This window comes from Sciurus vulgaris (genome assembly GCF_902686455.1).
Source record: "Sciurus vulgaris genome assembly, chromosome: 3".
Taxonomy (NCBI): Eukaryota; Metazoa; Chordata; class Mammalia; order Rodentia; family Sciuridae; genus Sciurus; species Sciurus vulgaris.
Genome location: NC_136463.1, coordinates 112,974,522 through 113,000,690, shown reverse-complemented (window position 1 = coordinate 113,000,690; position 26,169 = coordinate 112,974,522). Strand labels below are relative to the sequence as shown.

General features: G+C 37.3%; 1 protein-coding gene across 2 annotated transcripts in view; it reads left to right on the top strand.

Moving 5' to 3' along the window:
* Positions 1-26,169, top strand: part of LOC306656517 (coiled-coil domain-containing protein 148-like) — a 169,137-nt gene that overhangs the window by 18,452 nt on the left and 124,516 nt on the right. For both annotated transcript variants that reach the window (XM_079131829.1, XM_079131830.1), the window contains exons 2-3: positions 11,325-11,463; positions 13,680-13,886. In XM_079131829.1, coding sequence (XP_078987955.1) covers positions 11,325-11,463; positions 13,680-13,886 — 346 coding nt within the window. The remainder of the gene's footprint in view (positions 1-11,324; positions 11,464-13,679; positions 13,887-26,169) is intronic.

Below are 26,169 nucleotides of genomic sequence, written 5' to 3'. Positions count from 1 at the left end.
GGCAGGTGTCAACTATGCCTTCAACCATATTAATAACCACCATGACAATAATGGTGGGGGGCAGGAAATTCATAAACTGAATAGTTGTAAAAGGGTAAAGTTACAGTTTCTTAAGTTGAAATAAAATGTGGTAAAAAGGCAAGAGAAAGTTTTAAGTATTTAAAAATGAACAAACTTAGCCAGGAGAGAGGTAGCAGGTGATAGCTATAAACAAGGATGTGTTAAAAAAAAAAAAAAAAACTAAAAGTGATAAAATAGAGGAAGAGGAAACAAGAGCATTTGGCTATTAGTGGAGAAAGAAAGGGAAGGAATAATAAAGGAACAAAACAAAGAATGAACAATTAAAAACGAAAACCAAAACAAACCCACCATAGACTCTACTCTTCCAAAGTCAAAACAAAGTTAAGTAACAAACATGTGAAAGAAAAATGACAAAAATGAAAAAATATGTATGAATACATATGTGTATATATGTATATCTATCCTCAAACCTATCAGCACAGCAAGAACATACACACACACACAGTGGAAAAGGAAAAAAACATAGGAAAAAATTCTTAGTGAAAGACAAAGGCTTGTCTCCACTGATGTGGCCAAAACTATTGGTAAGATGGATGTTTACTGCCTATTCTGTGGCACCTTTCTTACTGTCTCATTTTGAGTGTGTACCCTTTAAATCAAGGACTGGGGTTACAAAATCTGACCTCTCTGTGTTTCCCACCTAGTTGCAGTCTGGTGTGGTCCAGAACCAAATTTGACTGTAGTAACTCTCAGTTTTCTGTCTCACAGTATAAGGTAGGACAGACTGAGGAACAATGGAATTTTTTCTGGACAGACTAGGTTGATGCACTTCTAGAGTGGGGCTATGTAGAGATCTAAATGGGAAGTTCTAGTGGTTGGGATTTAGTTTTGAAAATGCTTCGGAACTTTGTCAGGTGGTGTTTACTTCACAGAGAGTAGATCCACATCCCCTATTGTGGGGAAGATGCACATCTCTGCTGGAGATCTTGGTCTCAGAGACCTCCCCAAAATCCCACTATAGCTTGGGGAAACTATCCCTCTGCAGGTCTCATATTCCACCACTGTGGATGTGGACTTCCCAGGATTAGATTTGGAATGCTGAAGTACCTGCCTGAGCAGTTTCTGGCCTCTCCCCGGCTGGTTGCATGAGCCACTCAAAATAAAGGAAATCAAGCCTCTGTCTTCTCAGTATCTCCAGCTTGGATCCCCTTTGACACAATCCTCGTTGGGCTTATTTCAGTCACACTGGGCCAGGCATACTCTGGACCCCATGGCAGGTATTTACTGGAAAGTATAGCAACACTTTTTATAAACTCCTACTCTTCCACTGTTGCAAGCTGCCCCAGGTCCCCTTGCAAATGTTTTTTGCCTCAACTCTCTAATTACTAGTTGAGAGATTCAGAGCACTTTTCAATCATCAGCTTGCCACACTGTCTCTGGGTCAGATAAGATCAACTTCCCTCTTTGTTCCTCAGGTTCTCCTGTGCCAAATATATTCACAGTGCTTTCTTTCTTTCTGCCTGTGTTTATCCCTCCCCTCTCCAGGGAACCAGTGGCACTAATGCTGCCACTGGAGGCAAAGCTGTCGTGTCTCTAATGTATTATTTTTTGTTCTATGTTCAAAGCTCCTGAATTTGTGTCTTTATGCTTATTTTACTGTCCAATATTGAATTTCAGTGAATTCTCTCAGTCACCCACCTCACTGAGAAGCAGTATTCCTGCTGCCTGAGTCTTGAACCGCAGAACAACTGGAGAGTGCGCCCTTCCTTCAATTCGCCATCTTTAGAACTCTTGAGCATTTTTTTGTAGGATCAATCTCATGGTGATGGATTTCCTCAGTTTTTGCTTATCCTGGAAAGACTTTATTCCTCCTTAATTTCTGAAGTATAGATTTGCTGGCTATATTATTCTTGTTGGCAATTTTTTGTTTGGTTGTTTTTCAGAACTTTGAATATATCAGTGCATTATCTCCTGGCCTACTTTGTACTGGGAAGCCTGCTGTTAGTCTAAGTGGGGATTGCTTTATATGTGACTTGATACTTTTCTCTTGTTTATATAATTCTTTGTCTTGCACTTTTGACAGTTTGTCTATAATACACATCAGAGAGAATATTTTTTGGGTTTAATTCTTTGGGAACTCTAAGCCTCGTGGACTTGGATGTCTGTATCATTCTCAAAATGTAGAAAATTTCAGCTATTGTCTTGTTGAATTCATTTTCTATGACTTTTCCTTTCTCTTCTCCTCCCAGAATACCCATAATACAAAGGCTTTCTCACTTAATAGTGTTCCATAACTCAAAACATTTCTCTATTCTTGGTAATTTTTTCTTTTTTAATTTTATAAGGCTATTTCAAAAGACCTGTTTTTCAAGCTCAGACAAGAAAGAATTCTTCTACCTGATCTATTTTGCTGTTGAGGCACTCCACTATATCCTAAAATTTCATCTATTAAATCTTTAGCTCCAATATTTCTCATTTTTTTAATTGTGATTTCTATTTCCTTGCCAAATTTCTCATTCTTGTCATAAACTATCTTCCTAATTTTTTGATTTGTCTATATTTTCTTATATCTTATTAAATTTTCTTAAAATTACTTAAAAATTTTTTTCAGACCATTCATTTCCCTTTCTTCAGGGTATGCTGCTAGAGAGTTATTGTCTTCTTTGAAAAACATGCCATGTTAACCTTCTTCGTAATTCTGGTGTTGGTCTTCTTCCTAATGTTGATATTTGAACATCTGGCAGTTCAGTTGCCTCTACCAAATGTATATGGTAGTTTTTTTGTTTTTGTTTTTGTTTTTTTAATAAATATGTTTCTCCTGGTAATGTGTCCTGGAGTATTGATTGGACAGACCATATTGTTACCTTTTGTTTCACATAGACTCTCTGATGTAGCATCCATGTAGCTTCTTCAGTTCTAATCAACATTGGCAACGTTGTCGGTGTTTTAGTGCCCTGGGCTGCAGAAGTCATGGTACTTTTCAAGTTTTGTACCACCAATTGAGATGCAGCTCTCTTATGTGAGGTACATTTTCTGACAATTCAATGTGCAGTGTTTCCAGCTGTAGATTTGAGGTTCCTAACAGTTTCTATAGGTCTTATGGAGGTGGTACCACCTCAGTGGGTCCAGGTGGGTGTGGAGCACCATGCCTGGTAGCAAATCAAAGTGTTGTCAGTATCTGAAGGTCTCACAAAGGACAGGCCTCACCAGTGGGCCTAGGTAGAGCATTTTTTTAGTGTCTTAAGGCTATAAGAATTATTTTAAAGAGTTTTGGGGGTCAGCATCCAGGTTGGTTTCCCAGCTGCTTCCCAGGACCAAGGGTGGGTGACCAAGAACACTTGACTGCTTTCCGGGGGTAAGAGTGTAGGTGATGAATGGATAAAGAAACTGTGGCATATATATACAATGGAATATTACTCTGCCATGAAGAATGATAAAATTATGGCATTTGCAGGCAAATGGATGAAATTGGAGAATATCATGCTAAGTGAGATAAGCCAATCTCAAAAAACTAAAGGACAAATGATCTCGCTGATAAGTGGATGAGGACATATAATGGGGGGTGGGAGGGGTTAGCATTAGGGTTAGGTTTAGGGTTAGGGATAAGGAGGGTGATAAGAATGGAGGAAGGAAGGACTATATAGAGGGAAAAGAGGGGTGGGAGGGGTGGGGGAAAGGGAAAAATAATAGAATGAATCAAACAACATTACCCTATGTAAATTTATGATTACACAAATGGTATGCCTGGACTCCATGTACAAATAGAGAAACAACATGTATCCCATTTGTTTACAATTAAAAAAAAAAAAGTGTAGGTCACACTCTTGATACTTTTGATTCAGCTAGAGATTCCACAGTATAATGGTGATTGAGGCTACATTTTCAATTCCTCAAGAGACTGAAAAATCTGAGTTTTACAGGTTGGAGGGGTAATGTTATTTACAGCAAGTTTTCATTTTTCAAATTTATCTTGAGAAAATTGATTGAAGAGAATGGAAACCACAGCTTGACAGATTTGGGTCCAGGACAGTTGACACTTATTACTTTAAACCTGAATAATAACTTGAATTTGTTATTAAAATGAAATACATATGTCTATAAGCAAAGATAAGAAAAAATTGATATGGGCAAGATAATTTTGACAAGAGTAATTATAACATGTATTTTATATACCAAATCAATTGCTCATAACAAGTTTTCCATACTACTTATACTTGAAGTCCAGCTGTGATAAAATAGAATCCTTTGAAGGATCATTAATCATTAGAACTGACACTATATGGAACCAGTAATGTAAGAAATAATTACCACATTCACAGATTTAAGTTTATTTGCCATATTAGTGCTTATAAAAGAACATAAAGTTGAACATTGTTAACATCTAAAAAAAATAAACTGAGAAAAAGAATCATTAGTCTTTCAATCCATTCTTATAATTTCTTAATGATTACTAACAGTTTATTTGAAGTTATTTGATAACATTTTAATGTGATAATTTGAATTTCAGAAATCTTAAAGATGATTAATTGAAATTTTATTCATATAATTCCACAAGAATAGGCCTATTTTATTATTCTTGTTTTGGACCTGGAAAGTTCAGTCAGAATATCTATTTAAAATCACTTTATTCAATTCAACTTTGCTACACTTAAAAATGTTTGTGCCCCTCAAAAGTGAAGAATATAATGGTAACTTGGGGGCAGATTTTGGCTCAATATAAGGACTTTTAAAAAATTAGAGAAGGCCCAGTACAGTGGTACATGCCTGTAATCCAAGCAGCTGGGGAGGTTGAGGCAGGAGGATCACAAGTTCAAAGCCAGCCTTGCAATTTAGTGAGACCCTAAGCAACTTAGCAAGACCCTGACTCAAAATAAAACACAAAAAAGGCTGGGGATGGGGCTCAGTGGTTAAGCACCCCTGGTTTTAATCTCTGGTACAAAAAAAAAAAAAATTATAGCAAATAATGTATTCATAGATAATCTAGTCTTCACTGATTCTATTCATTCGAGTTAGAGGCATTTTTTGTTTTACCTTAAAAATGGCCATTAGTGTTAAAAATTTATCTGTCCCCCAATCAGGTGAGGAATATTTACCTATTATTTTAGATGCTTGTATCTGATCACATTGGCTCTACATCTCTTTCATATCTACATCCATTTCTAGGACTTTCCTTCCAAAGCAATATTAGGATTATATTAAATAAGTCATTTTTCTTTCTTAACTGTCAATTAGAATATCTTTAGGTAAAAATCCCTGACCGAACTTAAAGTAAGTTGAATAATGGAACAATTCCTTATTTAACAAGATGTCTGGAGATAAGGGAGCCCAAGGACAGTAAGGCTTATTTTTCTCTCTCTTGCCCTGCCTTCTTGCAGGTTACATGATTTATGTATAGATGACTACAGCAGTTCCACATAACATCTGACATCCAGAAGCACAAAGAGACTTTCCTTTTTTGTAACTCCTTTCAAGAACTTGGAAACCCTTTCCTTGGATGACTGACTTTACACTTCATTGACCAGAATTGGGTCTTTTGTCCATGCACTTACAAAAACACTGGCTTGAGGAATGGGAAGCTTGTGAATGGTTGCCTGCACTAAATAGATCACTTAGCAATCTCTTTTGGTCAAATTCCCATTCCTAAACCTTCCTATAAGAAATTTTGGAACTGTCACTTTTAGAGCCATGCCATATTTTCTCCTTCCTGTCACCCCTCAGAAGAATGAAGATTTGGATGCTGGTACAAGTCCTGGCTTTGCCTTATGGGTCACCTTTTTTTCTTTTTCAAGTCAATGAATTTTGACCATGCTCCTTACAGTCTAAGCCTGGTTGTCAGCTCCTACCTGAACATCTAGACTGAGTAGAACTCAGGGACCCTGGAGGTAAGAACTTCTAAATGTGAATGAATCTCCTAGGAAGAAAACATACAAAACAGAAATAACAGGAGCATATTTTGTTGGTTAGAAATGGGTATGGGACCAGGATCTCCCCTATAAACCAGACTGAAAAATCAAAGATGTGTATTTAGACAGTCGGACTGGGGTGGGGTAGTTGGTGGATAAGAAGACAATTTTAGGAATTGAACTGAATAGATTGGTCTATTTTGGAAAGACAAAATTGAAAAGGGAAATAGAGTTGTATTCTCTACAGGATCAGACCTGATGCAGCCAGATGGGGGTTGGGATGGGGCTATTGTTCATCCACATTAATCCATTGGTGGCTCTCTGCTGTTTAATGGAGGAGCCCCTGTGGCATTATTATGCTTTAAGACATAAGAGTTTTCCTTTAGGCCAGTTTCACTATGGCCATTTCCCAATCTCAGACAGTCCTCAGATATTGATAACTGCATCAACTAGCTTTAGAAGATACTAATTATTATTTTGCTTAGAAAGCTCCCTTCCCCTGGAGGAAATATAAACAGCTCTCAGTCAGTTTATAAACACAATGCTTAGTTTCATAGACTTGTTTCTGTCATTAAAGTACCTGTAAGTATCTTTTTTGTCATTCTTGCCCCACCTCTGTCCCCAAATAATTTTTGATGTTGTGGAACCAGTACCCAAGGGAAGTGGTTTAAATGTGTCTATGATGGAAACTAGAAGCTTAGTTATTTGTGAGTCAGTTTAGGCCTTTTGCAATGGCTCAGAGAGGTAGAATTACAGAGACAACCAGCCTGGGTCAGGTTGAATTTTTATAGACTGTTTGCCCTTGTTTTCTGAATTACCTGTTTTGTCTCACTTCCTGAAAAATCATAATGCAATGATATCTGTGTACTTCTGTATTTGGGAATGGAGAGGCTTACTGGGGACTGGGTGCTAAATGCCTTACCTTTCTGCAAATGGAATTTCCTAAAGTATTTGAAGCACTCAACAAGTCTGAAAAGAGTAAAATCTTGGTGTCCTGTGATAAAGATAAAAATTACAAAGCACTTTAAATTAGAAAATTTGGATGGACCAAAAGAATATAAATTATTGATAACTGCCAAATATTTTTTGTTTAAATATATATATATAAAATATATATATAAAATATATATATATATAAAAAAATATATATATATATATTTTTTTTTTGCGGTGCTGGGGATCGAACTCAGGGCTTTGTGCTTGCAAGGCAAGCACTCTACCAACTGAGCTATCTCCCCAGCCCTGTTTAAATATATTTTTAATTATAAAATTTAGAATAATTCTAAAACTTTCTTTAAAAAATGATATTCATCTTTAAAATTCAGAAGGTAGATAAGAGATCAGAATATTTTTCACTCGAATTTAGCTAGCTCATTATCATAATTACTAACAAAACAGTTAAATTCAACAAGAACTTTGAAAAGTAAAAGCTAACCTGGGTCTAAGTTATTTTATACAGACTTTTCTATCCAAAACAAACAAACAAACAAACAAACAAACAAACAAAAAGATTTTATCAGAAAGATATGTCCATATTTAAGCAGATTTAAATTTAAAAATATAGATATATTGAATATGATTTTATTTTAGAGGCTTAAAGACCATGTTTCTAGAAAATGGCTGCTTCGTTTTTGTGAAGAGGCTGCTGTGTTTGAGTATTCCTCTTGGATTTTTACTATGCAAAGTCTCAGCATGTGGAGTGGATATATGTAATAGTAGGAGATTTCCCCCTCCCTTATAAGCAGCGTTCTAATGGAAATGTAGGGCTATGCCTTTATTATTGCCCATGTAAATATTTGCCTTAAGATCTAAGCCTGCAGCTCTGGAAACTACTCTAAAAAAAATAATATTGTGAGTATTTATGTCATTTTCTTTCAGCATGTTTTTCATTTTTATTCTACATGTACTAGAAAAATGTCTTACAATTTGCGTAATTGTGGTAACTAGAAAAGCTGTTGGGATGAGACTTCTCAAATCAACAAGGAGGTCAAAATGGATGTCATCACTGTTCATGGCATACTTGGTTTGAAATATCTGGTTTTAATGTTTCATAGTCGTTTCGTATGTTTAAGTGGTTTTTAATGTTGTACTAAAATGGCACCTAATTAATACATTTACGAAATGTGTAAAAATGCAGTCTCCTGCACTCAAATTTGCACATACTCTCCTGCTGCTATATTTATTTATAGCAATGTATACTGCCTAATGTGTGCTTTTATATGAAAAGCATTTTGTAAATGTTTGTTATTCACATTTTCTCTTTGAGGACAGCCACAATCTTGCACCACCATTTAGTAGGAGAAATCATCAAAGCAATTAGTTTGAAAGTACTTCTCCATTTGCCAAAAGATTTAAACTCTTTTTGAAAATTATGGGTAAGATTGCTTGTAGATTATCTTAGACTGGGTTCTATAGAAACAAAACTGAAACAAGGATTTCTAGGAAAATGATTTTTATTTTGCAGGAGTACAGGGGATGCTCTCAGAAGATACTTCGAAGGAAGCAGAATAGGGGAGGGGAGATGTGGGAGCAAGGAGGAGGTCTCAGTGGAGACTGGATCTTCTGTTGGCTTCTGCAGTGAGACCCTTACAGGGAGAATGTGTCAGAGTTGGTCACATCTGGAGGCAAGTGGGCTGGTCTGTCAGGCATTTGTTGTGATTGACCCTGAAAGGAAGGTGGAAGCTAGCCTCTTGGGCGAGGCAGCTCCCAATGGGCCAAGGGCATTTCTCCAGAGAAGGGAGGGGCTGATAATTCCAAGATTTATCAGCCAGTACTCACAGCATATTGGTGATGGGAATTCCAGCTAATTAAGGCAATCTGGGCATGGTACCAGCCACCTCCATTATATAGATGAATGACAATTTAAAAGAACAGGAAACTTGTTGGACCTAGGTTCTGTCACTTTTCCTCCAGAGGACCCACCACCCACACATATTCACATTTGTAATCAAATGAAGGTGGAAATTCAAAACACGTTCAAGGCCCTTCAATTACAGTGACAGTTTAAAAATATTAACAAGGACGTGTACTTTAGTCCTGTTCTTATTTTGTTGCTTATGGTGTGGTATTGGAGAATTTCTCTGGCTAACTTTGCTGTTAAAATGCATTCAGGTCACCATGGATGCAAATGGGTTCCTTGAGAAAGGACCTGAGAGATTGTCCATGAAAATCTGAAGGTGTTTGGAATACCAAGTACACTCAGGCAACCCTTCTCCTGGCTTAATTTTCCTGCTTGAAATGCTTTATTTGCAGAAGCCTTTGTCTGTACATGCAGAACCGATTCTGACAGAACCAAAACACTTGCTGTGTTCAATGAATGAATTCCTCTCAAATTCTTTCTTTGCAATAGATTATTATGTCATACTGAAGAACCATAGAATATTCTTCTTACTGGTAGAACATCTCCAACCCTCTTTTTCATTCCATTATAAAGCAGGTGAAGAAGTTCTTTTTTTTTTGAAAAGCAATTTTTCTTTTTTTCTTACTTACTAGAAAAATGGCATGCCTTTTAGAAATGCATAACCTTATATGAGAACAGTTGAACTCCCCTTAGTATCACTGATTTAAAGGTTGTTTTATTTTTTTTACATTGTTAAATATTTTTCAGGAGTATAAAGACATTAAAAAATTTTGGGTTGCAAACTTTAAAGTATAAGACCACTAATGTAGTAGAAATAAACAATGGTCAATCTCCATAGTGGATCAAAGAAATATTTGTTGCTAAAAATATCACCTCTGATTGCATCTGTATTTGATTATTCTAATTTATTAAACAGGGATAATAATATGCAAATAAACTCAAAATATAAAGAGGCATTAATTTAGAGTTCAGACTGATAATTCAACCTTTTCACCTTGCATAGGATTTTGCTAATACTTTATACAGAACATGAACTAAGCCAGTGTCTATGAGTGTTCTGAAAGGAATAAAGGATTTTGGAGCAGAGTGGACATGTGATTGGGAAGCAATTTGCAGGGATTGTGTTTATAAATGATTTCTTTAGGGATCTAAAATTTAGCACCATTTCTTTTCTTTTCTTTTTTGGGGCAGGAGGAATGGGAATTGATCTCAGGGGAGAATTCCCAGTCCTATTTTATATTTTATTTAGAAACAGGGTCTCCCTGAGTTGCTTAGTGCCTCGCTTTTGCTGAGGCTGACTTTGAACTCGCAATCCTCTTGCCTCAGCCTCCCAAGCAGCTGGGATGACAGGTGTGTCCCACTGTGTCTGGCTGTTTTCTTTTCATTACCAGTATTTAGTATTATCCCAAGAAAGCTAACAATTAAGAGGGTAAAGTAAAAGATAGTTATAGACTTCCTTTGAATTCAAATCTTAAGTACCTTCCTCATTCTGACTTTATCTTCCTTTATGTAATTGTTCATGTAACTGTCCACATTTGTATTTGCCTTGTCTAGGTCCTGTTTTGAATAAGAAAAAAATCCTTTTTAATCTGTGTTATAATAACCTATTTTCCAGTATTTATTTATTTCATTGATCAATGATTTTTTAAAATTTTATTTAGCTTTTTTACAGACCACATTTTGATTCATTGTACACGAATGGGGTACATAATTTCATTTCTATGGTTGTACACAATGCAGATTCATACCATTCGTGTAATCATACATGTACATAGGGCAATGATGTCTGTCTCATTCCACCATTTTTCAAACCCCCCTCCCTCTCATTTTCTTCTACATATTCTGAAGTTACCCCATTATTCTCTCATTCCCCACTCCACCCCCTTATATATGAAAAAGTGTTCAACATCTCTAGTAATTAGAGAAATGCAAATTAAAACAACTCTAAGATTTCATCTTACTCCAATTAGAATGGCTTTTATCAAGAACACAAACAATAATAGATGTTGGCGAGGATGTGGGGAAAAAAGATGGATGATTTTTAAAATATTACTATAGGCATCATAGAATAAACATTTTTAAAAAAATATTATTTCTCATCAATAATTCTTCAAATTATTCCTAGAACTCATTGAAAGACAAAGTATTGAAAGGTTCCAATGTATTAGAATTTACAAACTTTTCTTTCATGAACATTATATTTGGTTAACATTTAAAAAACACTTCATTAGGCTGGGTGCACTGGTGTGCATGTGTAAACTCAGCAACTTGGGAGGTTGAGGCAGGAGGATTCCAAATTGTAGGCCAAAAATCTGGAAAACTTAGTGAGACCCTGTCTCAAAATAAAAACAATTTTAAAAGAGCTGGAAATGTAGCTCAGTGGTAAAGTGCCCCTAGGTTAAATCCCCAATACCTCAAATCAATCAATCAATGAATCAGTGCCTCATTTATGCGATTATGCTAATAGTTTGAGTAATTTTAAATTCCTTTAAAATCCATGATTTCTAAACTATATATTGTAACATTTTTGTTGCTTTCAGAAACTTCCAACTAAGCAAAGAAGATCACTGGATTTACCAGGCTATTTTAGATCAGTATCCTAGAGATCTCTTTGGCAGAAGGACTCTGTATCTGGATATGTTACAAAGATATTTTCCTCACAAATCCAGGAGTGACCTGGTGAGTGCTGGATCCTTCCTAAACACTAGCAAGTTGAAATGTTCAGTGGTCCATGATTATTAAGATAAATAAATAAATATGTGTGTGTGTGTGTCTAAAAGTAATCTAAAATTTATTTTTTTCCTACCCTATAGAAAATAGTAGAATTATAGATTGAAAGTCTGTGCAGGTCATTTTTTCAAATCTATACAGTACATAAGAAAGAAAGGGCCTGTCTGGCAACACTTATTCTTTCTGTGCCAACTTGCCACAGAAATCTTCACCATGGCTCCCAGACTGCTCTGCTAGTGTTTGACCCCAGGTGTCCAAACACCTACCTTCCTACTCTTAGAGGTTCTACCATGTCTAGATCTTTCCTAAAAGTGAAAAGCCTATCCCTGTATCCATAGTCTGTGGCACCTCAGGCCCTCTAGTCATGGAATGCCAACCCTCACCCTGGGGGACGGCACTTACTTGTACCTTCCCCATCTTTGCAACTTTGCCTGTTCCCCTACATGGGTAGAAAACACAAATGCCACAAATTTAGAACTCAAAGGCATGACTGAAATTTCCATGTGAAGGAACTGGGAAATTATTGTTTCATTCTTTCATGGGAAACACCACAAAGACAAGAAAATAGAGTTTACCGTGTCACCAATTAATTTTACGATAACTTGTCTTATAAATTACATGTAAACAAGCATGTGCAGGCTCTTAGTTATTAAAGGCACCATGCTATAAAATATTATCACATACTCTGCACTTTTATAATAGTTTTAAATTAAGCATGTAACAGCAATATTGACATGTATATAGAAGTACTATGTGTTAGTTTTGAGGAAACTCCCTTTAACACACATTGCAGTGGATGAAAGTAGTACTATTGTTATTCTTATTTTCTGATTAAGAAACTGAAGCAAAGACCACGTACTTAGAGTGACCATGTCCTGCATTCTTACTATTTTCTTCCTGCCACCACCATCTCAACAATTAATTGTTTAAATTCTAATTGAAAACAGATACCTCTTACATGATAAATAATTAACTCTGGATTTTTTTTTCTACATCCTTAATTTACTAAATTCCTGACCAATTCCATTTGCTTCTGTGACCAGTTGCCATTGTTAACTTTGTAGATTTTAATATTTTTATTACAATCCAAATGATAGTTTTGCATTTTTATTTGACATTGGACTGATTAGAACATGTTTCTGTATGGTGTATCATTCCTTTCTTAATGTTTGACAGATGTTAAATATATTTTTGGCTTTATTGAACAAAGCTAAGATGTTTACAGAACAGTTTTAGTAGCTGATACTTGGTGTAAGTGAGACCACAGTCTGTTTGATCTGTGCCTAATTAAGCATACCTGAAGTGTTATTTTAGGTGGGACATACCCTATCCTGCTTACTAGCTACTTTTCTCATATCATTTAGGGGTTAAATAGTATGTAAATGCAGAAGTGTGGTCTGTACTAAAAACATAAAAAATCATTCAGATCAGTGATGCTTCACTTCAGAAGACACACCTTTGTACGAGATATTCAGAATCACCTGCGGGAGATTTTTAACTTCTCAGGCTCTTCTTTTACACCACCCCCCCTGCCAACCCCTTACTTTCCATGATTGAGAATAACTGCCGAAAGTGTCCCTTGTTACCATGTGACAATGTCATATCCCTCTAGAGTACAAGGTGGGAAAGATAAATGTCCTTGCTATAATTAAGTTTAGGCATTCTAACATCTGAATGTTTCAATAATTAAAGGCAATTTGAATCTTCAGGATTATTGTAGCGATTTTTATGTTTATGTTTATGTTTTATGTTGTCAGAAAGACTTGATATGTTTGTTAAAAAATGCCAAAACTGACTTAAAAATGGTGGGTTTAAAAATTATATATGGAGGAACTCTTGCTTTCTGCTCAACTGAATCATGTCACTTAGAAGTAAAAGTTGTTTTAGAGGCTACTTAGTCTAAATCCATCCTATATGAGGAAAGTAAGGATTTATTAAAGGACTAATAAACATTAAATTACCTTTCTTGAGTTGTCAGTCAGCCACAGACTCTGCAATTTGGAGTGACTGCCTGGTTACTGGTTAAGGTGTTTGCTATTCAGATGTTTGTCCCTACTTTTTCAAAATCATTGGTTATAATTAATTCTATTCATTTTTATAACAATGACATAAATCATAGGCTCATTTTCATAATGATAAGTGTTCACCATCTGTTATCTTTTCAGGTAGAACATGAGAAACATTGTGACCAATATCACTTTGCTAGGGAGCAGAGAAGGATTCTAATAGAAAATTGGAATAAGAATAGAAAAGATTTCATACAGAAGGCAGTACTCACCCTCCTTGAGGCCTGTGCAGCTCATGAAATGGACAGCATATTGGCTAAAGACAGGAAAAAACAACAGGAACTGTGTGCTGATCTGAAAGCCAAGGTAAGGTGCTCATAGAAGCTGTTTTAGTATTTTTCTGGGTATTCATTGAAGAACCCACTTTTCCTTTTGTTCAAATCCAACCTAAACTTCAGGTTCTCTGAAAAGCCTATCCTGAATAAAACTGTTAGTTTGAACCATATGAAATTTCAATTCTTTACCATCAAAAATAGTCAATAATCAATAATTTCTTAAGGTTCGATCTGCAATTATGATAACAGGATATTAATATTGAGATTTTGATGGAAACACCTAACATCACCATAGATGCTGGGCACCAGAGTAAGGTAGGATGAAAATGCAACGTATGTACAAACTGTCTAGTGCTCAAAGGCTCTCAGACTTCTCATTCACATCAAATATATGCAAAATTAGGAAGCGGAGAAAGGCTTGGTGAGGAGATATTTTGGGGGAAGATTGCTGGGTCTTGTGTAACCTTCAACAAAGTGTGGGGGATGAGGTGGTTTTTTTTCCCACTCATACCCAATGAGGGAACCTCTGGGATGGCTCCAAGGACTTAAAAGGTAACCCTCACAGTTGGAAGGATGATGCTCACAGGGAAATACTGAGGACCTGCCTCAGTGGCAAAACTGAGAGAATGTGCAGCTGCTGTGTTGGGAGGAGCTACGATCCTGACACCACAGGTGCCAGAGTCCTGGAAGCCTGATGTGGATATGGCCCTTGTCATGGTCTGGATAGGAGATGTCTCCCAAAAGTGCCTGTGTTAATGCAGGGATATTCAGAGTGAAAGGATAATATTGTGAGAGCTGTAACCTAATTAGTCCATATTAATTTTAATGGATTAACTGAGTAGAAGCTATAGGCAGATAGGGTGTGACTAGAGGAGGTGGATCCCTGGGGACATGCTCTGGAGAGTGCATCTTCCCCTGGCCACTTCCCCTCTCTGATTCCTGGTCCCATGAACTGAGCAATTTTCCTTCACAGCACCTATCAGCCAGAAAGCTCATCTTTGGCCCAAAGCAATGGAGTCAGACGACCATGGACTGAATCTTTGAAACCATGATCCAAAATGAACTTTTTCTCCTCTAAATTGTTCTTGTCAGATATTTTAGTCACAGTGACAAAAAGCTGACTAACACAACCACCCTAGGAGGGTTGACAGGGACCATTAAAAACTAAAATTGTATTGAGGCATAGCAGATGTGCAAAGTTCTCAGATTTTTATTGGTTGATAAATGATGCAGTAGGATGAGGAGAGCACAAGAAGCTTTATTCTCTTGATAGAAGAGGTCCTGAAAGATGACACTATAACAATTAACAGTATATAAAAACAAGTATCTTTATTTTAAACATTTGAAAAAATGCTTGCTCTGCAGTTTTTAAAACAAAAAGGTATTTCTTTTTAAGCTGAATCACTTTGGGACCTAAAAGGGAGAGAAGCTGCATCAAGGCCAATCTACCACAGGCTACAGAGCTAAAGTGATTTTCTTCTCTGTTGTAGAATGATGGGAAACAGACAGGATCAAGGAGCCATGACAAGTTCTCTTACTCTCTCTGTTTATATTCGTTCTGCCCATATTATCATTAGCACTGGAGCTATGCTATAGGTAATGTTTTCTTTGTATTGTATCGCATTGAGGTAAACATATATGTGAAAAAGTTCATAGCACTTAACTGTGCTATTTGACGAAGTTTATTTTCATATACACCCAAGGAGATACTCAAGATTAAGGTACAGAATGCTTCCTGCAGCTAGAATTCTCCCTCATGGTTCTTCTCAGTAAATACTAACCCCACCTGTAAGCACTCTTTTGACCTCATCAACATAGATTTTTGTCTGGTCCAAACTTCATATAAATCAAATCCTACAATATATATGCCTTTATAATTCTTATGCACATCATTTGTTTCATGTTACCATCATTTGTTCTTTTTTGTTTAGTATTTCATTGTATATATATTTCACAGTTTATTTATGTGCTTTTCTGTTAATAGAAATTTTCATTATTTCCAGATATTTGCTGTTGTGATAATAGAGCTATGAACATTTTCAACATGTCTTTGGATGAACATATGTGCTAAATTCTTTTGGGTAGATATTTAGGAACAAAGTTGCTGAATTGTAAGGTTTCAGCATATTTACCTTTGGAAAATAATGCTAAAGGAGTTTTCCAAAATGATTACAAAAATTCACAACCAGTTTCATTTGATTCATGTCTTCACCAATATTGGTATTGACAGTTCTTAATTTTAGTTTATTTAATGACTGAGTACTGCTACCTTGTTGTGGTTTTCATTTCCATTTAGAATAAAGCCTTGGAGCATCTTTTCATATATTATACAGTTGATTATCTTCTTTTGTGGAATGTCTGCTCAAGTTTTTGCCCATTTTGTCCTTGGGTTATCTGCTTTTTTTTCTTATTCATTTGTGTATTCTTTACATATTCTGTATACAAGTTTCATTTCTTTATTTTTTCTCCCAGTCAATAACTTATCTTAATGGTGTTTTTGAATTCATAAAACTTCTTAATTTTACTTGAAGTACTGTCTTCCCTTAAATATCAGGCTAGTTTGTTGCTCTATGACTTCTGTTCTCTGACAGGTTTAAGATAAGTCCTAATGTAAGCAATTCAGCTTATTAAATTTTTGCTATTAAAGTGGGAGCAACATTCTTTTCAACTTCTTATACCGAAATGGAAGATGGAAAGTCCTAAGGAAATACTATTCATCTCTTTTTATGTGCCCTTTTAAGAAATTGTTGGCTAGTGAAATGGAGTCATTGTCAAAGTTATCCTGCCTAAGATTTTTCTGCCCAACTGTGCTATTTCCAAGGTGAATGAATCCCCCAGTTAGGTGGAACAACAATAAATGGGAACCTGATAGGTGGAAAAGAAGTGGTTAAAAGAAAATGTGACAACATCAGGGGCATTTTTCTAGGATGGATACAGCTAGCAATCAAGGCTACAAAATTTCTAAGAGGGTAAAAGTCAGCATTGACTACTGCTTTGAACAGTGTCAGTCACTGTCAAATGAGAATTTGTTGTTTCCTCCTTTATCTCTCCTTCCCTTTTCCTTCCTTACCTGTGGGCCCTATTGGTCTAAACTTCTAGGGAATGAAAAGAGAACTCACCTTCTGAATAGAGAGAAAGGAATTGACCAATCTTTTGGAACTGGACACCTATATTTTATGCCTTATAGTTACCATGGGCCCCTCTATAACCCAAGAGTGAGCGACACGTTCTTCTAAGTTTTCATCTAGTGACAGAAGAACCATCTGAATGCAAGGCAAAAATGCTTTAATTATTTCCCACACATCATGCCCTCCAGTGTGTCAGGCACTCTCTTTTGAATACTCCCTATATATTAGGCATTCTAATAGAGGCTTTATATGTGTTATTTTACAGTATCCTCAATCAGACAATGTGCAAAAGTTGCTGCAGAGTGTTTGCCTGTTGAAATCAGTGCCTGACTGTAGGTGACAACAGAACATGGAGTCTGCCCAGAGAGACATAGTCACAGAGGATTGCTATGGTTTGAGTGTCTCCCCACAAAGATTCATGTGCTGGAAGCCTCATCCTCTATGTGGTGATGCTGAGAAGTGGAGGAACCTTATAGAGGTGAGGCCTAGCAGAAAGTAATTAGGTCATGGGGTCACTACCTGAGAAGCCATCAATGCTGGTCTCACAGAGTGAATTAGCTCTCATAAGTCCATGTTATTATAAAGTGAAGGCACCCCCACATTCTTGGCCCTTTCTTCACATAGCCAGTTTTCATTCTGTTTCTATCCCCTGCTACCACACAGCCAGGGGTCCTTGCCAAGATGCTGGTACCATGCAGTTTGGACTCTTCAACTATTAGAATTGTGAGACAAATAAAACTCCTTACCTATAAGTTACCAACCTCAAATACTTTGTTATAATAACAGAAAGTGAACTGAGACAAGAGTGAACAAATATTTCTGAATTTTCAGGGAATAAACTTCTAAAAGGCAAATATAGGTAGGAAATGAAGAAGTTGGAATGAAATTGTGCTAAAATGGATTCTGTTTCCTACAGAGATAGTATTATCATCAGAACTTGTGTACCTAATGAAGAACTGAGGCTCACATTGTAGCTGGGACCAAAAATATATCTTAAAAGGGAAGAGGTATACCTATGAATTCTATAGTAATTTAAAATGTTGTATTATGCTTATTTTTTAATTATGATTCTTTAATGTGGCAGAAGAGTTGGGGATCTACCCCTACCCTTCATTTTGCAAATCTGAAAGCTGAGTCCTGGAAGATGAAGTGACTTGCCTAAGGTTCACGCTAACTCATTCATCTTGAAATTCAATACTATCTCAGCCCCACACAGGTTGCATACAAGAATCCTACAAAATAATAAAAGATATTTATTATACTTTAGGCCCCAGTGTGCTATATATTAGACCCACAGAATGTGAAAAATATTACTTCATTGTATCATAAATTTGACTTTCTAAAACTAATATGCTAGCTATAATAAACATTAATTAAACATTCAACCATAATTTTATTCTTAGTCTTAGAATTTAAAAGGTCTTTTAGGGAGTGATTTAGATGATTTGTGTCTTTGTAGAAAAATGTTAAAGGAATTTTGAAATAATGTGAACTCTCTTTTATTTTAGTTTTCTGTCAGTAAGTTGCTGTAGCAAGTAGAGGTTTTTATGTCTCTCACCAGAGTGATGAGACAAAAGAGTAGTAGAACATTCATTCTTCCCAACACAATTTCTTCTTAACCCTCTAGGTTTTCCCAGACTATAGCCCCTGCCCATATCTAGCCTAGACCACCCTGCTAGCTGTATTATTAATTCCTTTGCATCCTTATCTTTCTACAGCACGGCAGGCAACTTCATTACCAGAGCCATTTCATAAGTGACTGTGCTTCTGTGCTGGGTAGCTGAATGCTGCTAGGGAAGGCTCCATCACTGGAACTCTTCATGCCACCTGAGTCTTGTCCTTCCTTTGCCTATTCCTATTATGACTGATTAGAATGGTACCACTCCCTTACCTAACACCATGCACCTCCATGCATAGACTCCCAGGAGAAAACCACCTCCTACTTTTTCAAGAAAATTAAGTTATTGGGGAGAGAACAATCCTTTATTTTTTTTTTATTTTTATTTTGTTTTTTTATTTGTTCTAATTGGTTATAAAGGACAAAATGCATTTCGACACACTGTACACAAAGGGAGCATAACTTCTCATTCCTCTGGTTTTACAGTGCTGTCACATCAGTAGTGTAATTATACATGTATGTAGGGTAATAATATTTGTCTCATTCTACAGTCCTTCCCATCCCCACCCCACCCCCTCTCCCCTCACTGCCCTCTGCATAATCCAAAGTTTTTCATTCTTCCCTACCTACCCCAAACTATGAATCGGCATCAGCTTATCAGAGAAAACATTTGGCCTTTGGGTTTTTTGGGACTGGCTTAATTCACTTAGTGTGATAGTCTCCAGTTCCATCCATTTACCTGTAAACGCCATAATTTCATTCTCTTTAAGGCTGAGTAATATTCCATTGTATATATGTACCACATTTTCTTTACCCAGTCATCTATTGAAGGGCATCTAAGTTGGTTCCATAGTTTAGCTATTGTGAATCGAGCTGCTGTAAACATTGATATGGCTACATCACTGTACTGTGCTGATTTAAGTCCTTTTGGATATATGCTGAGGAGTAGGATAACTGGTTCAAATGGTGGTTCCATTCCACGTTTTCTAAGGAATCGCCATACTGCTCTCCAGAGTGGTTACACTAGTTTGCAGTCCCACAAGCAATGTATGAGTGTACCATTTCCCCCACATCCTCACCAATACTTATCATTGCTTGGATTCTTTTTTTTTAAATTTTTTTATTTTTTTAAATTTTTTTATTTTATTGTAAACAAATGGGATACATGTTGTTTCTCTGTACATGGCATAAAGGCATACCATTTGTGTAATCATAAATTTACATAGAGTAATGTTGTTTGATTCATTCTGTTATTTTTTCCCTTCCCCCCACCCCTCCCACCCCTCTTTTCCCTCTATACAGTGCTTCCTTCCTCCATACTTGCCCCCCTCCCTAACCCTAACTCTAACCCTAACACTAACCCTTCCCTCCACCCATTATGTGTCATCATCCACTTATTAGCGATATCATTCTTCCTTTGGCTTTTTGAGATTGGCTTATCTCACTTAGCATGATATTCTTCAATTTCATCCATTTGCCTGCAAATGCCATAATTTTATCATTCTTTATGGCTGAGTAATATTCCATTGTATACATATACCACAGTTTCTTTATCCACTCATCAATTGAAGGGCATCTAGGTTGGTTCCACAGTCTGGCTATTGTGAATTGAGCAGCTATGAACATTGATGTGGCTGTATCTCTGTAGTATGCTGATTTTAAGTCCTTTGGGTATAGGCCAAGGAGTGGGATAGCTGGGTCAAATGGAGGGTCCATTCCGAGTTTTCTAAGGAATCTCCACACTGCTTTCCAGAGTGGCTGCACTAATTTGCAGCCCCACCAGCAATGTATGAGTGTACCTTTCTCCCCACATCCTCGCCAACACCTGTTGTTGCTCGTATTCTTGATAATCGCCATTCTAATTGGGCTGAGATGGAATCTTAGGGTGGTTTTGATTTGCATTTCTCTTATTACTAGAGATGTTGAGCATTTTTCCATATATTTGTTGATTGCTTGTAGATCTTCTTCTGTGAAGTGTCTATTCATTTCCTTAGCCCATTTGTCGACTGGAATATTTGAATTCTTGGAGTAGAGTTTTTTGAGTTCTTTATAGATTCTGGAGATTAGTGCTCTATCTGAAGTATGATTGGCAAAGATATTCTCCCACTCTGTAGGCTCTTTCTTCGCATTGCTGATAGTTTCCTTTGCTGAGAGAAAACGTTTTAGTTTGAATCTATCCCAGTTATTGATTCTTGCTTTTATTTCTTGTGCTATGGGAGTCCTGTTAAGGAAGTCTGGTCCTAAGCCGACATGTTGAAGATCTGGACCTACTTTTTCTTCTATAATCTGCAGGGTCTCTGGTCTGATTCCAAGGTCCTTAATCCATTTTGAATTTAGTTTCGTGCATGGTGAGAGATAGGGGTTTAATTTCATTCTGTTGCATATGGTTTTCCAGTTTTCCCAGCACCATTTGTTGAAGAGGCTATCTTTTCTCCATTGCATATTTTTGGCACCTTTGTCTAGTATGAGAAAATTGTATTTATTTGGGTTTGTGTCCGTGTCCTCTATTCTGTACCATTGATCTACCTTTCTATTTTGGTACCAATACCATGCCATTTTGGTTACTATTGCTTTGTAGTAGAGTTGAAGATCTGGTATTGCAATACCCCCTGTTTCTCTCTTCCTGCTGAGGATTGCTTTAGCTATTCTGGGTTTCTTATTCTTCCAAATGAATTTCATAATTGCTTGCTCTATTTCTGTAAGGTACACAATTGGGATTTTAATTGGAATTGCATTGAATTTGTATAGCACTTTAGGTAGTATGGCCATTTTATTAATTCTTCCTATCCAAGAACATGGAAGATCTTTCCATCTTCTAAGGTGTTCTTTAATTTCTTTCTTTAGTGTTGTATAGTTCTCATTGTAGAGGTCTTTCACCTCTTTTGTGAGATTGATTCCCAAGTATTTTATTTTTTTCGATGCTATTGTGAATGGGGTGGTTTTCCTAATTTCTCTTTCTGAAGATTCATCACTTATGTATAAAAATGCATTGGATTTATGAGCATTGATCTTGTAACCTGCTACTTTACTGAATTCACTTATGAGTTCTAAGAGTTTTCTGGTGGAATTTCCAGGTTCCTCTAAATATATAATCATGTCATCAGCGAACAGGGATAGTTTGAGTTCTTCTTTTCCAATCCGTATCCCTTTAATTTCTTTGGTTTGTCTAATTGCTCTGGCTAGAGTCTCAAGAACGATGTTGAATAGAAGCGGTAAAAGAGGGCATCCCTGCCTTGTTCCAGTTTTTAGGGGGAATGCTTTCAGTTTTTCACCATTTAGAATGATATTAGCCATGGGCTTAGCATAAGTGGCCTTTACAATGTTAAGGAATGTTCCCGCTATCCCTATTTTTTCTAGTGTTTTGAGCATGAAGGGGTGCTGTATTTTATCAAATGCTTTTTCTGCATCTATTGAAATAATCATGTGATTCTTGACTTTAAGTCTATTAATATGGTGAATTACATTTATTGATTTCCTGATGTTGAACCAACCTTGCATCCCTGGGATGAAACCCACTTGATCATGGTGCACTATCTTTTTAATATGTTTTTGTATGCGATTTGCTAAAATTTTGTTGAGAATTTTTGCGTCGATGTTCATTAAGGATATTGGTCTGAAATTTTCTTTCCTTGATGAGTCTCTGTCTGGTTTAGGTATCAGTGTGATATTGGCTTCATAGAATGAGTTTGGGAGGGTTCCCTCCTCTTCTATTTTATGGAATACTTTGAGAAGTATTGGAATGAGCTCTTCCTTAAAGGTTTTGTAGAACTCGGCTGAGAACCCATCTGGTCCCGGACTTTTCTTTGTTGGTAGGCTTTTGATGACTTCTTCTATTTCAGTACTTGAAATTGGTCTATTTAAATTGTTTATGTCCTCCTCATCCAGTTTAGGCAATTCATATGTCTCTAGAAACCTGTTGATGTCTTCGAAATTTTCTATTTTGTTGGAGTATAGATTTTCAAAATAGCTTCTAATTATGTTTTGTATTTCCATCCTGTCTGTTGTGATATTTCCTTGTTCATTCCGAATTTTAGTGATTTGGGTTTTCTCTCATCTTCTCTTTGTTAGTGTGGCTAAAGGTTTATCAATTTTGTTTATTTTTTCAAAGAACCAACTATTTATTTTGTCAATTTTTTGTATTGTTTCTTTTGTTTCAATTTCATTGATTTCAGCTCTGAGTTTAACTATTTCCTGTCTTCTACTACTTTTGGTGCTGGTTTGTTCTTCTTTTTCTAGGGCTTTGAGCTGTAGTGTTAGGTCGTTTATTTGTTGAGTTTTACTTCTTTTATTAAATGCGCTCCATGAAATAAATTTCCCTCTAAGTACTGCTTTCATAGTGTCCCAGAGATTTTGATATGATGTTTCTTTGTTCTCATTTACCTCTAAGAATTTTTTAATTTCCTTCCTAATATCTTCTGTTATCCATTCATCATATAATAGCATATTGTTTAATCTCCAGATGTTGGAATAGTTTCTGTGTTTTACTCTTTCATTTATTTCTAACTTCAATCCATTATGATCTGATAGAATACATGGTAGTGTCTCTATCTTCTTGTATTTGCTTACATTAGCTTTGTGGCATAATATATGGTCTATTTTAGAGAAGGATCCATGTGCTCTTGGTTGGATGGTATATTCTATAAATGTCCATTAAGTCTAAATTATTGATTGTGTTATTGAGATCTATGGTTTCTTTGTTCAATTTTTGTCTGGAAGATCTGTCCAGTGGTGAGAGAGGTGTGTTAAAATCATCTAGTATTATTGTGTTATGGTCTATTTGGTTTCTGAAATTGAGAAGGATTTGTTTGACATACATGGATGAGCCACTGTTTGGGGCATAGATGTTTATAATTGTTATATCTTGCTGATTTATGCTTCCCTTAAGCAGTATGAAATGACCTTCTTTATCCCTTCTGACTAACTTTGGTTTGAAGTCCACATTGTCTGAAATGAGGATGGATACTCCAGCTTTTTTGCTGAGTCCATGTGCATGGTATGTTTTTCCCCATCCTTTCACCTTTAGTCTATGGGTATCTTTTTCTATAAGGTGAGTCTCTTGTAGGCAACATATTGTTGGATCTTTCTTTTTAATCCAATCTGCCAGTCTATGTCTTTTGATTGATGAATTCAGGCCATTAACATTCAGGGTTATTATTGAGATATGATTTGGTTTCCCGGTCATTTGGTTCATTTTTTAAATTTTATTTATTTATTTGTTTGACACAACTTGGTTCCTCCTTTATTTGACATTTCCTTTAGGATAATTCCTCCCTTTGCTGATTTGCTTCTTTGTTTTTCATCTCTTCCTCATGGAATATTTTGCTGAGAATGTTCTGTAATGCTGGCTTTCTTTTTGTAAATTCTTTTAGCTTTTGTTTATCATGGAAGGATTTTATTTCATCGTGAAATTTGAAGGTAAGTTTTGCTGGGTATAAGATTCTTGGTTGGCATCCATTTTCTTTCAGGGCTTGAAAAATGTTGTTCCAGGCCCTTCTAGCTTTTAGGGTCTGGATTGAAAAATCTGCTGATATGCGTATTGGTTTCCCCCTGAATGTAATTTGGTTCTTTTCTCTCACAGCCTTTAAAATTCTGTCTTTATTTTGTATGTTAGGCATTTTCATTATAATGTGCCTTCGTGTGGGTCTGTTGTAATTCTGTGTATTTGGAGTCCTATAAGCCTCTTGAACTTGATTTTCCATTTCATTCTTCAGATTTGGGAAATTTTCTGATATTATTTCATTGAATAGATTGTTCATTCCTTTGGTTTGTTTCTCTAAGCCTTCCTCAATCCCAATAATTCTTAAATTTGGCCTTTTCATGATATCCCATAATTCTTGTAGATTCTGTTCATGATTTCTTACCATCTTCTCTGTTTGTTCAACTTCGTTTTCAAGGTTGAATATTTTGTCTTCAATGTCTAAGGTTCTGTCTTCCAGGTGTTCTATCCTACTGGATATGCTTTCTATGGAGTTCTTAATTTGGTTTATTGTTCCCTTCATGTCCTGGATTTCTGTTTGTTTTTTTTTTTCAATATTTCTAACTCTTTATTGAAATGATCTTTTGCTTCCTGTATTTGCTCTTTTAACTGTCGATTGGTGCGATCATTCAATGCCTGCATTTGCTCTTTCATCTCATCATTCAGTGCATGCATTTGCTCTTTCATCTCATCGTTTGCTTCTCTGATCATTTTAATTATGTACATTCTGAACTCCTTTTCTGTCATTTCTTCTGCCATGCTGTCATTGGGTTTTATTGATTTATAGATTTGTTTGCAGCATTTTCTTTCCTTGTTTTCTCATATTGTTCAGGTATCAGTGGACCGCTGAGATCTTGCAGATTTCCTCTATTGACTTACAATGTCCCTGAAGATTTCTATATATATCCCCTCTTAGCCATCAGTAGGCTGAAGTCTTGGAGGAAGTTGATAATGCGGTGCTCCACAAGGAAGCTGCCTCTCTAGGAGTGGTGGCCTTCAGGTGGGGTATATTCCCTGCTAGTGGGCAGAGGTGGCTCCACTTGTTGACCAATGGTCATCCAAAGGGGAACTAGGCTGCGGGCTGAGGCAAGGCCTGTTTGGGCCTGTGTCTCTGGTTTTACCGTCCTTGTGGGGAAACCTCACCTGGCAGGGAAGACTCACCTGGTGGGGAGGTCTCACTGGTCAGTTCCCTCCTAGAGGTTCCCCTCAATTTACAGCTACCGCCTGGGCTGGGCTGCCTTCCTCTGCAAAGTTCCCAGGGGCCTGGCCCTACCTCCTGGGCCTGGGAGCCTCACCCTTCGCAGATGAATCTCCTTAGGCTGCCCCTCCTCAGAGAATCTGCCTGCAGTCCTGGAACCTTCGCTCCGCCCCTAAGCGTGTCTCTGTGCGGCTCTTCCACCAAGAAGCCTCCTAGATCCTTGGACCCTGCTCTGCACCTAATCGCCTGGCTATGCGGCCCCTCCTCTGAGCAGCCACCTGGGGCCCCGTACAATCGCTCTGAGTTCCAGAGACCCACCGCACACCTCTTCCTCCAGACAGCCGACCAGTATTCCGGTGCGGTCACTAGGAGTCCAAGCAACTCACTGCGTGCCTCCTCCTCCCACCAACCACCGGTAGCCTGGGGCAATCAATCACTCCGAGTCGAAATGACCCTCCCCGTTCCTCCTCCTCCTCCAGGTAACCCCCCGGGTGTTCAGGAGTGGTCGCTCTGAGTGGCTCTGAATCCACGTGACCCGCTGCAGGCGTCCTCTGGGCAACCACCCAGAGCTCTGGTGCGGCCACTCGAGACCAAGCGACCCACCGCGCTTCTCCTCCAGGCAGCCCCCCTGTGTTCAGGAGCGGTCGCTTTAAGTCCAAACAACTCACCAATCGCCTTCTCCTCTGAGCAGCCGCCTGGAGCTCTAATGCAGTCACTGCAAGTCCAAACAACCCGCCGCACTCCTCCTCCTCCTCCTCCTACTCCTCCGGGCAGGCCCTGGTGTTCAGAAGTGGTCTGAGTCCAAACAGCTTGCCAGGCAGCCCCTCCTCTGATAACCGCCTGTAGCTCTGGTGCGGTCACTCCGAATCCCTGTGGCCACGCTCCTCCTTCTCC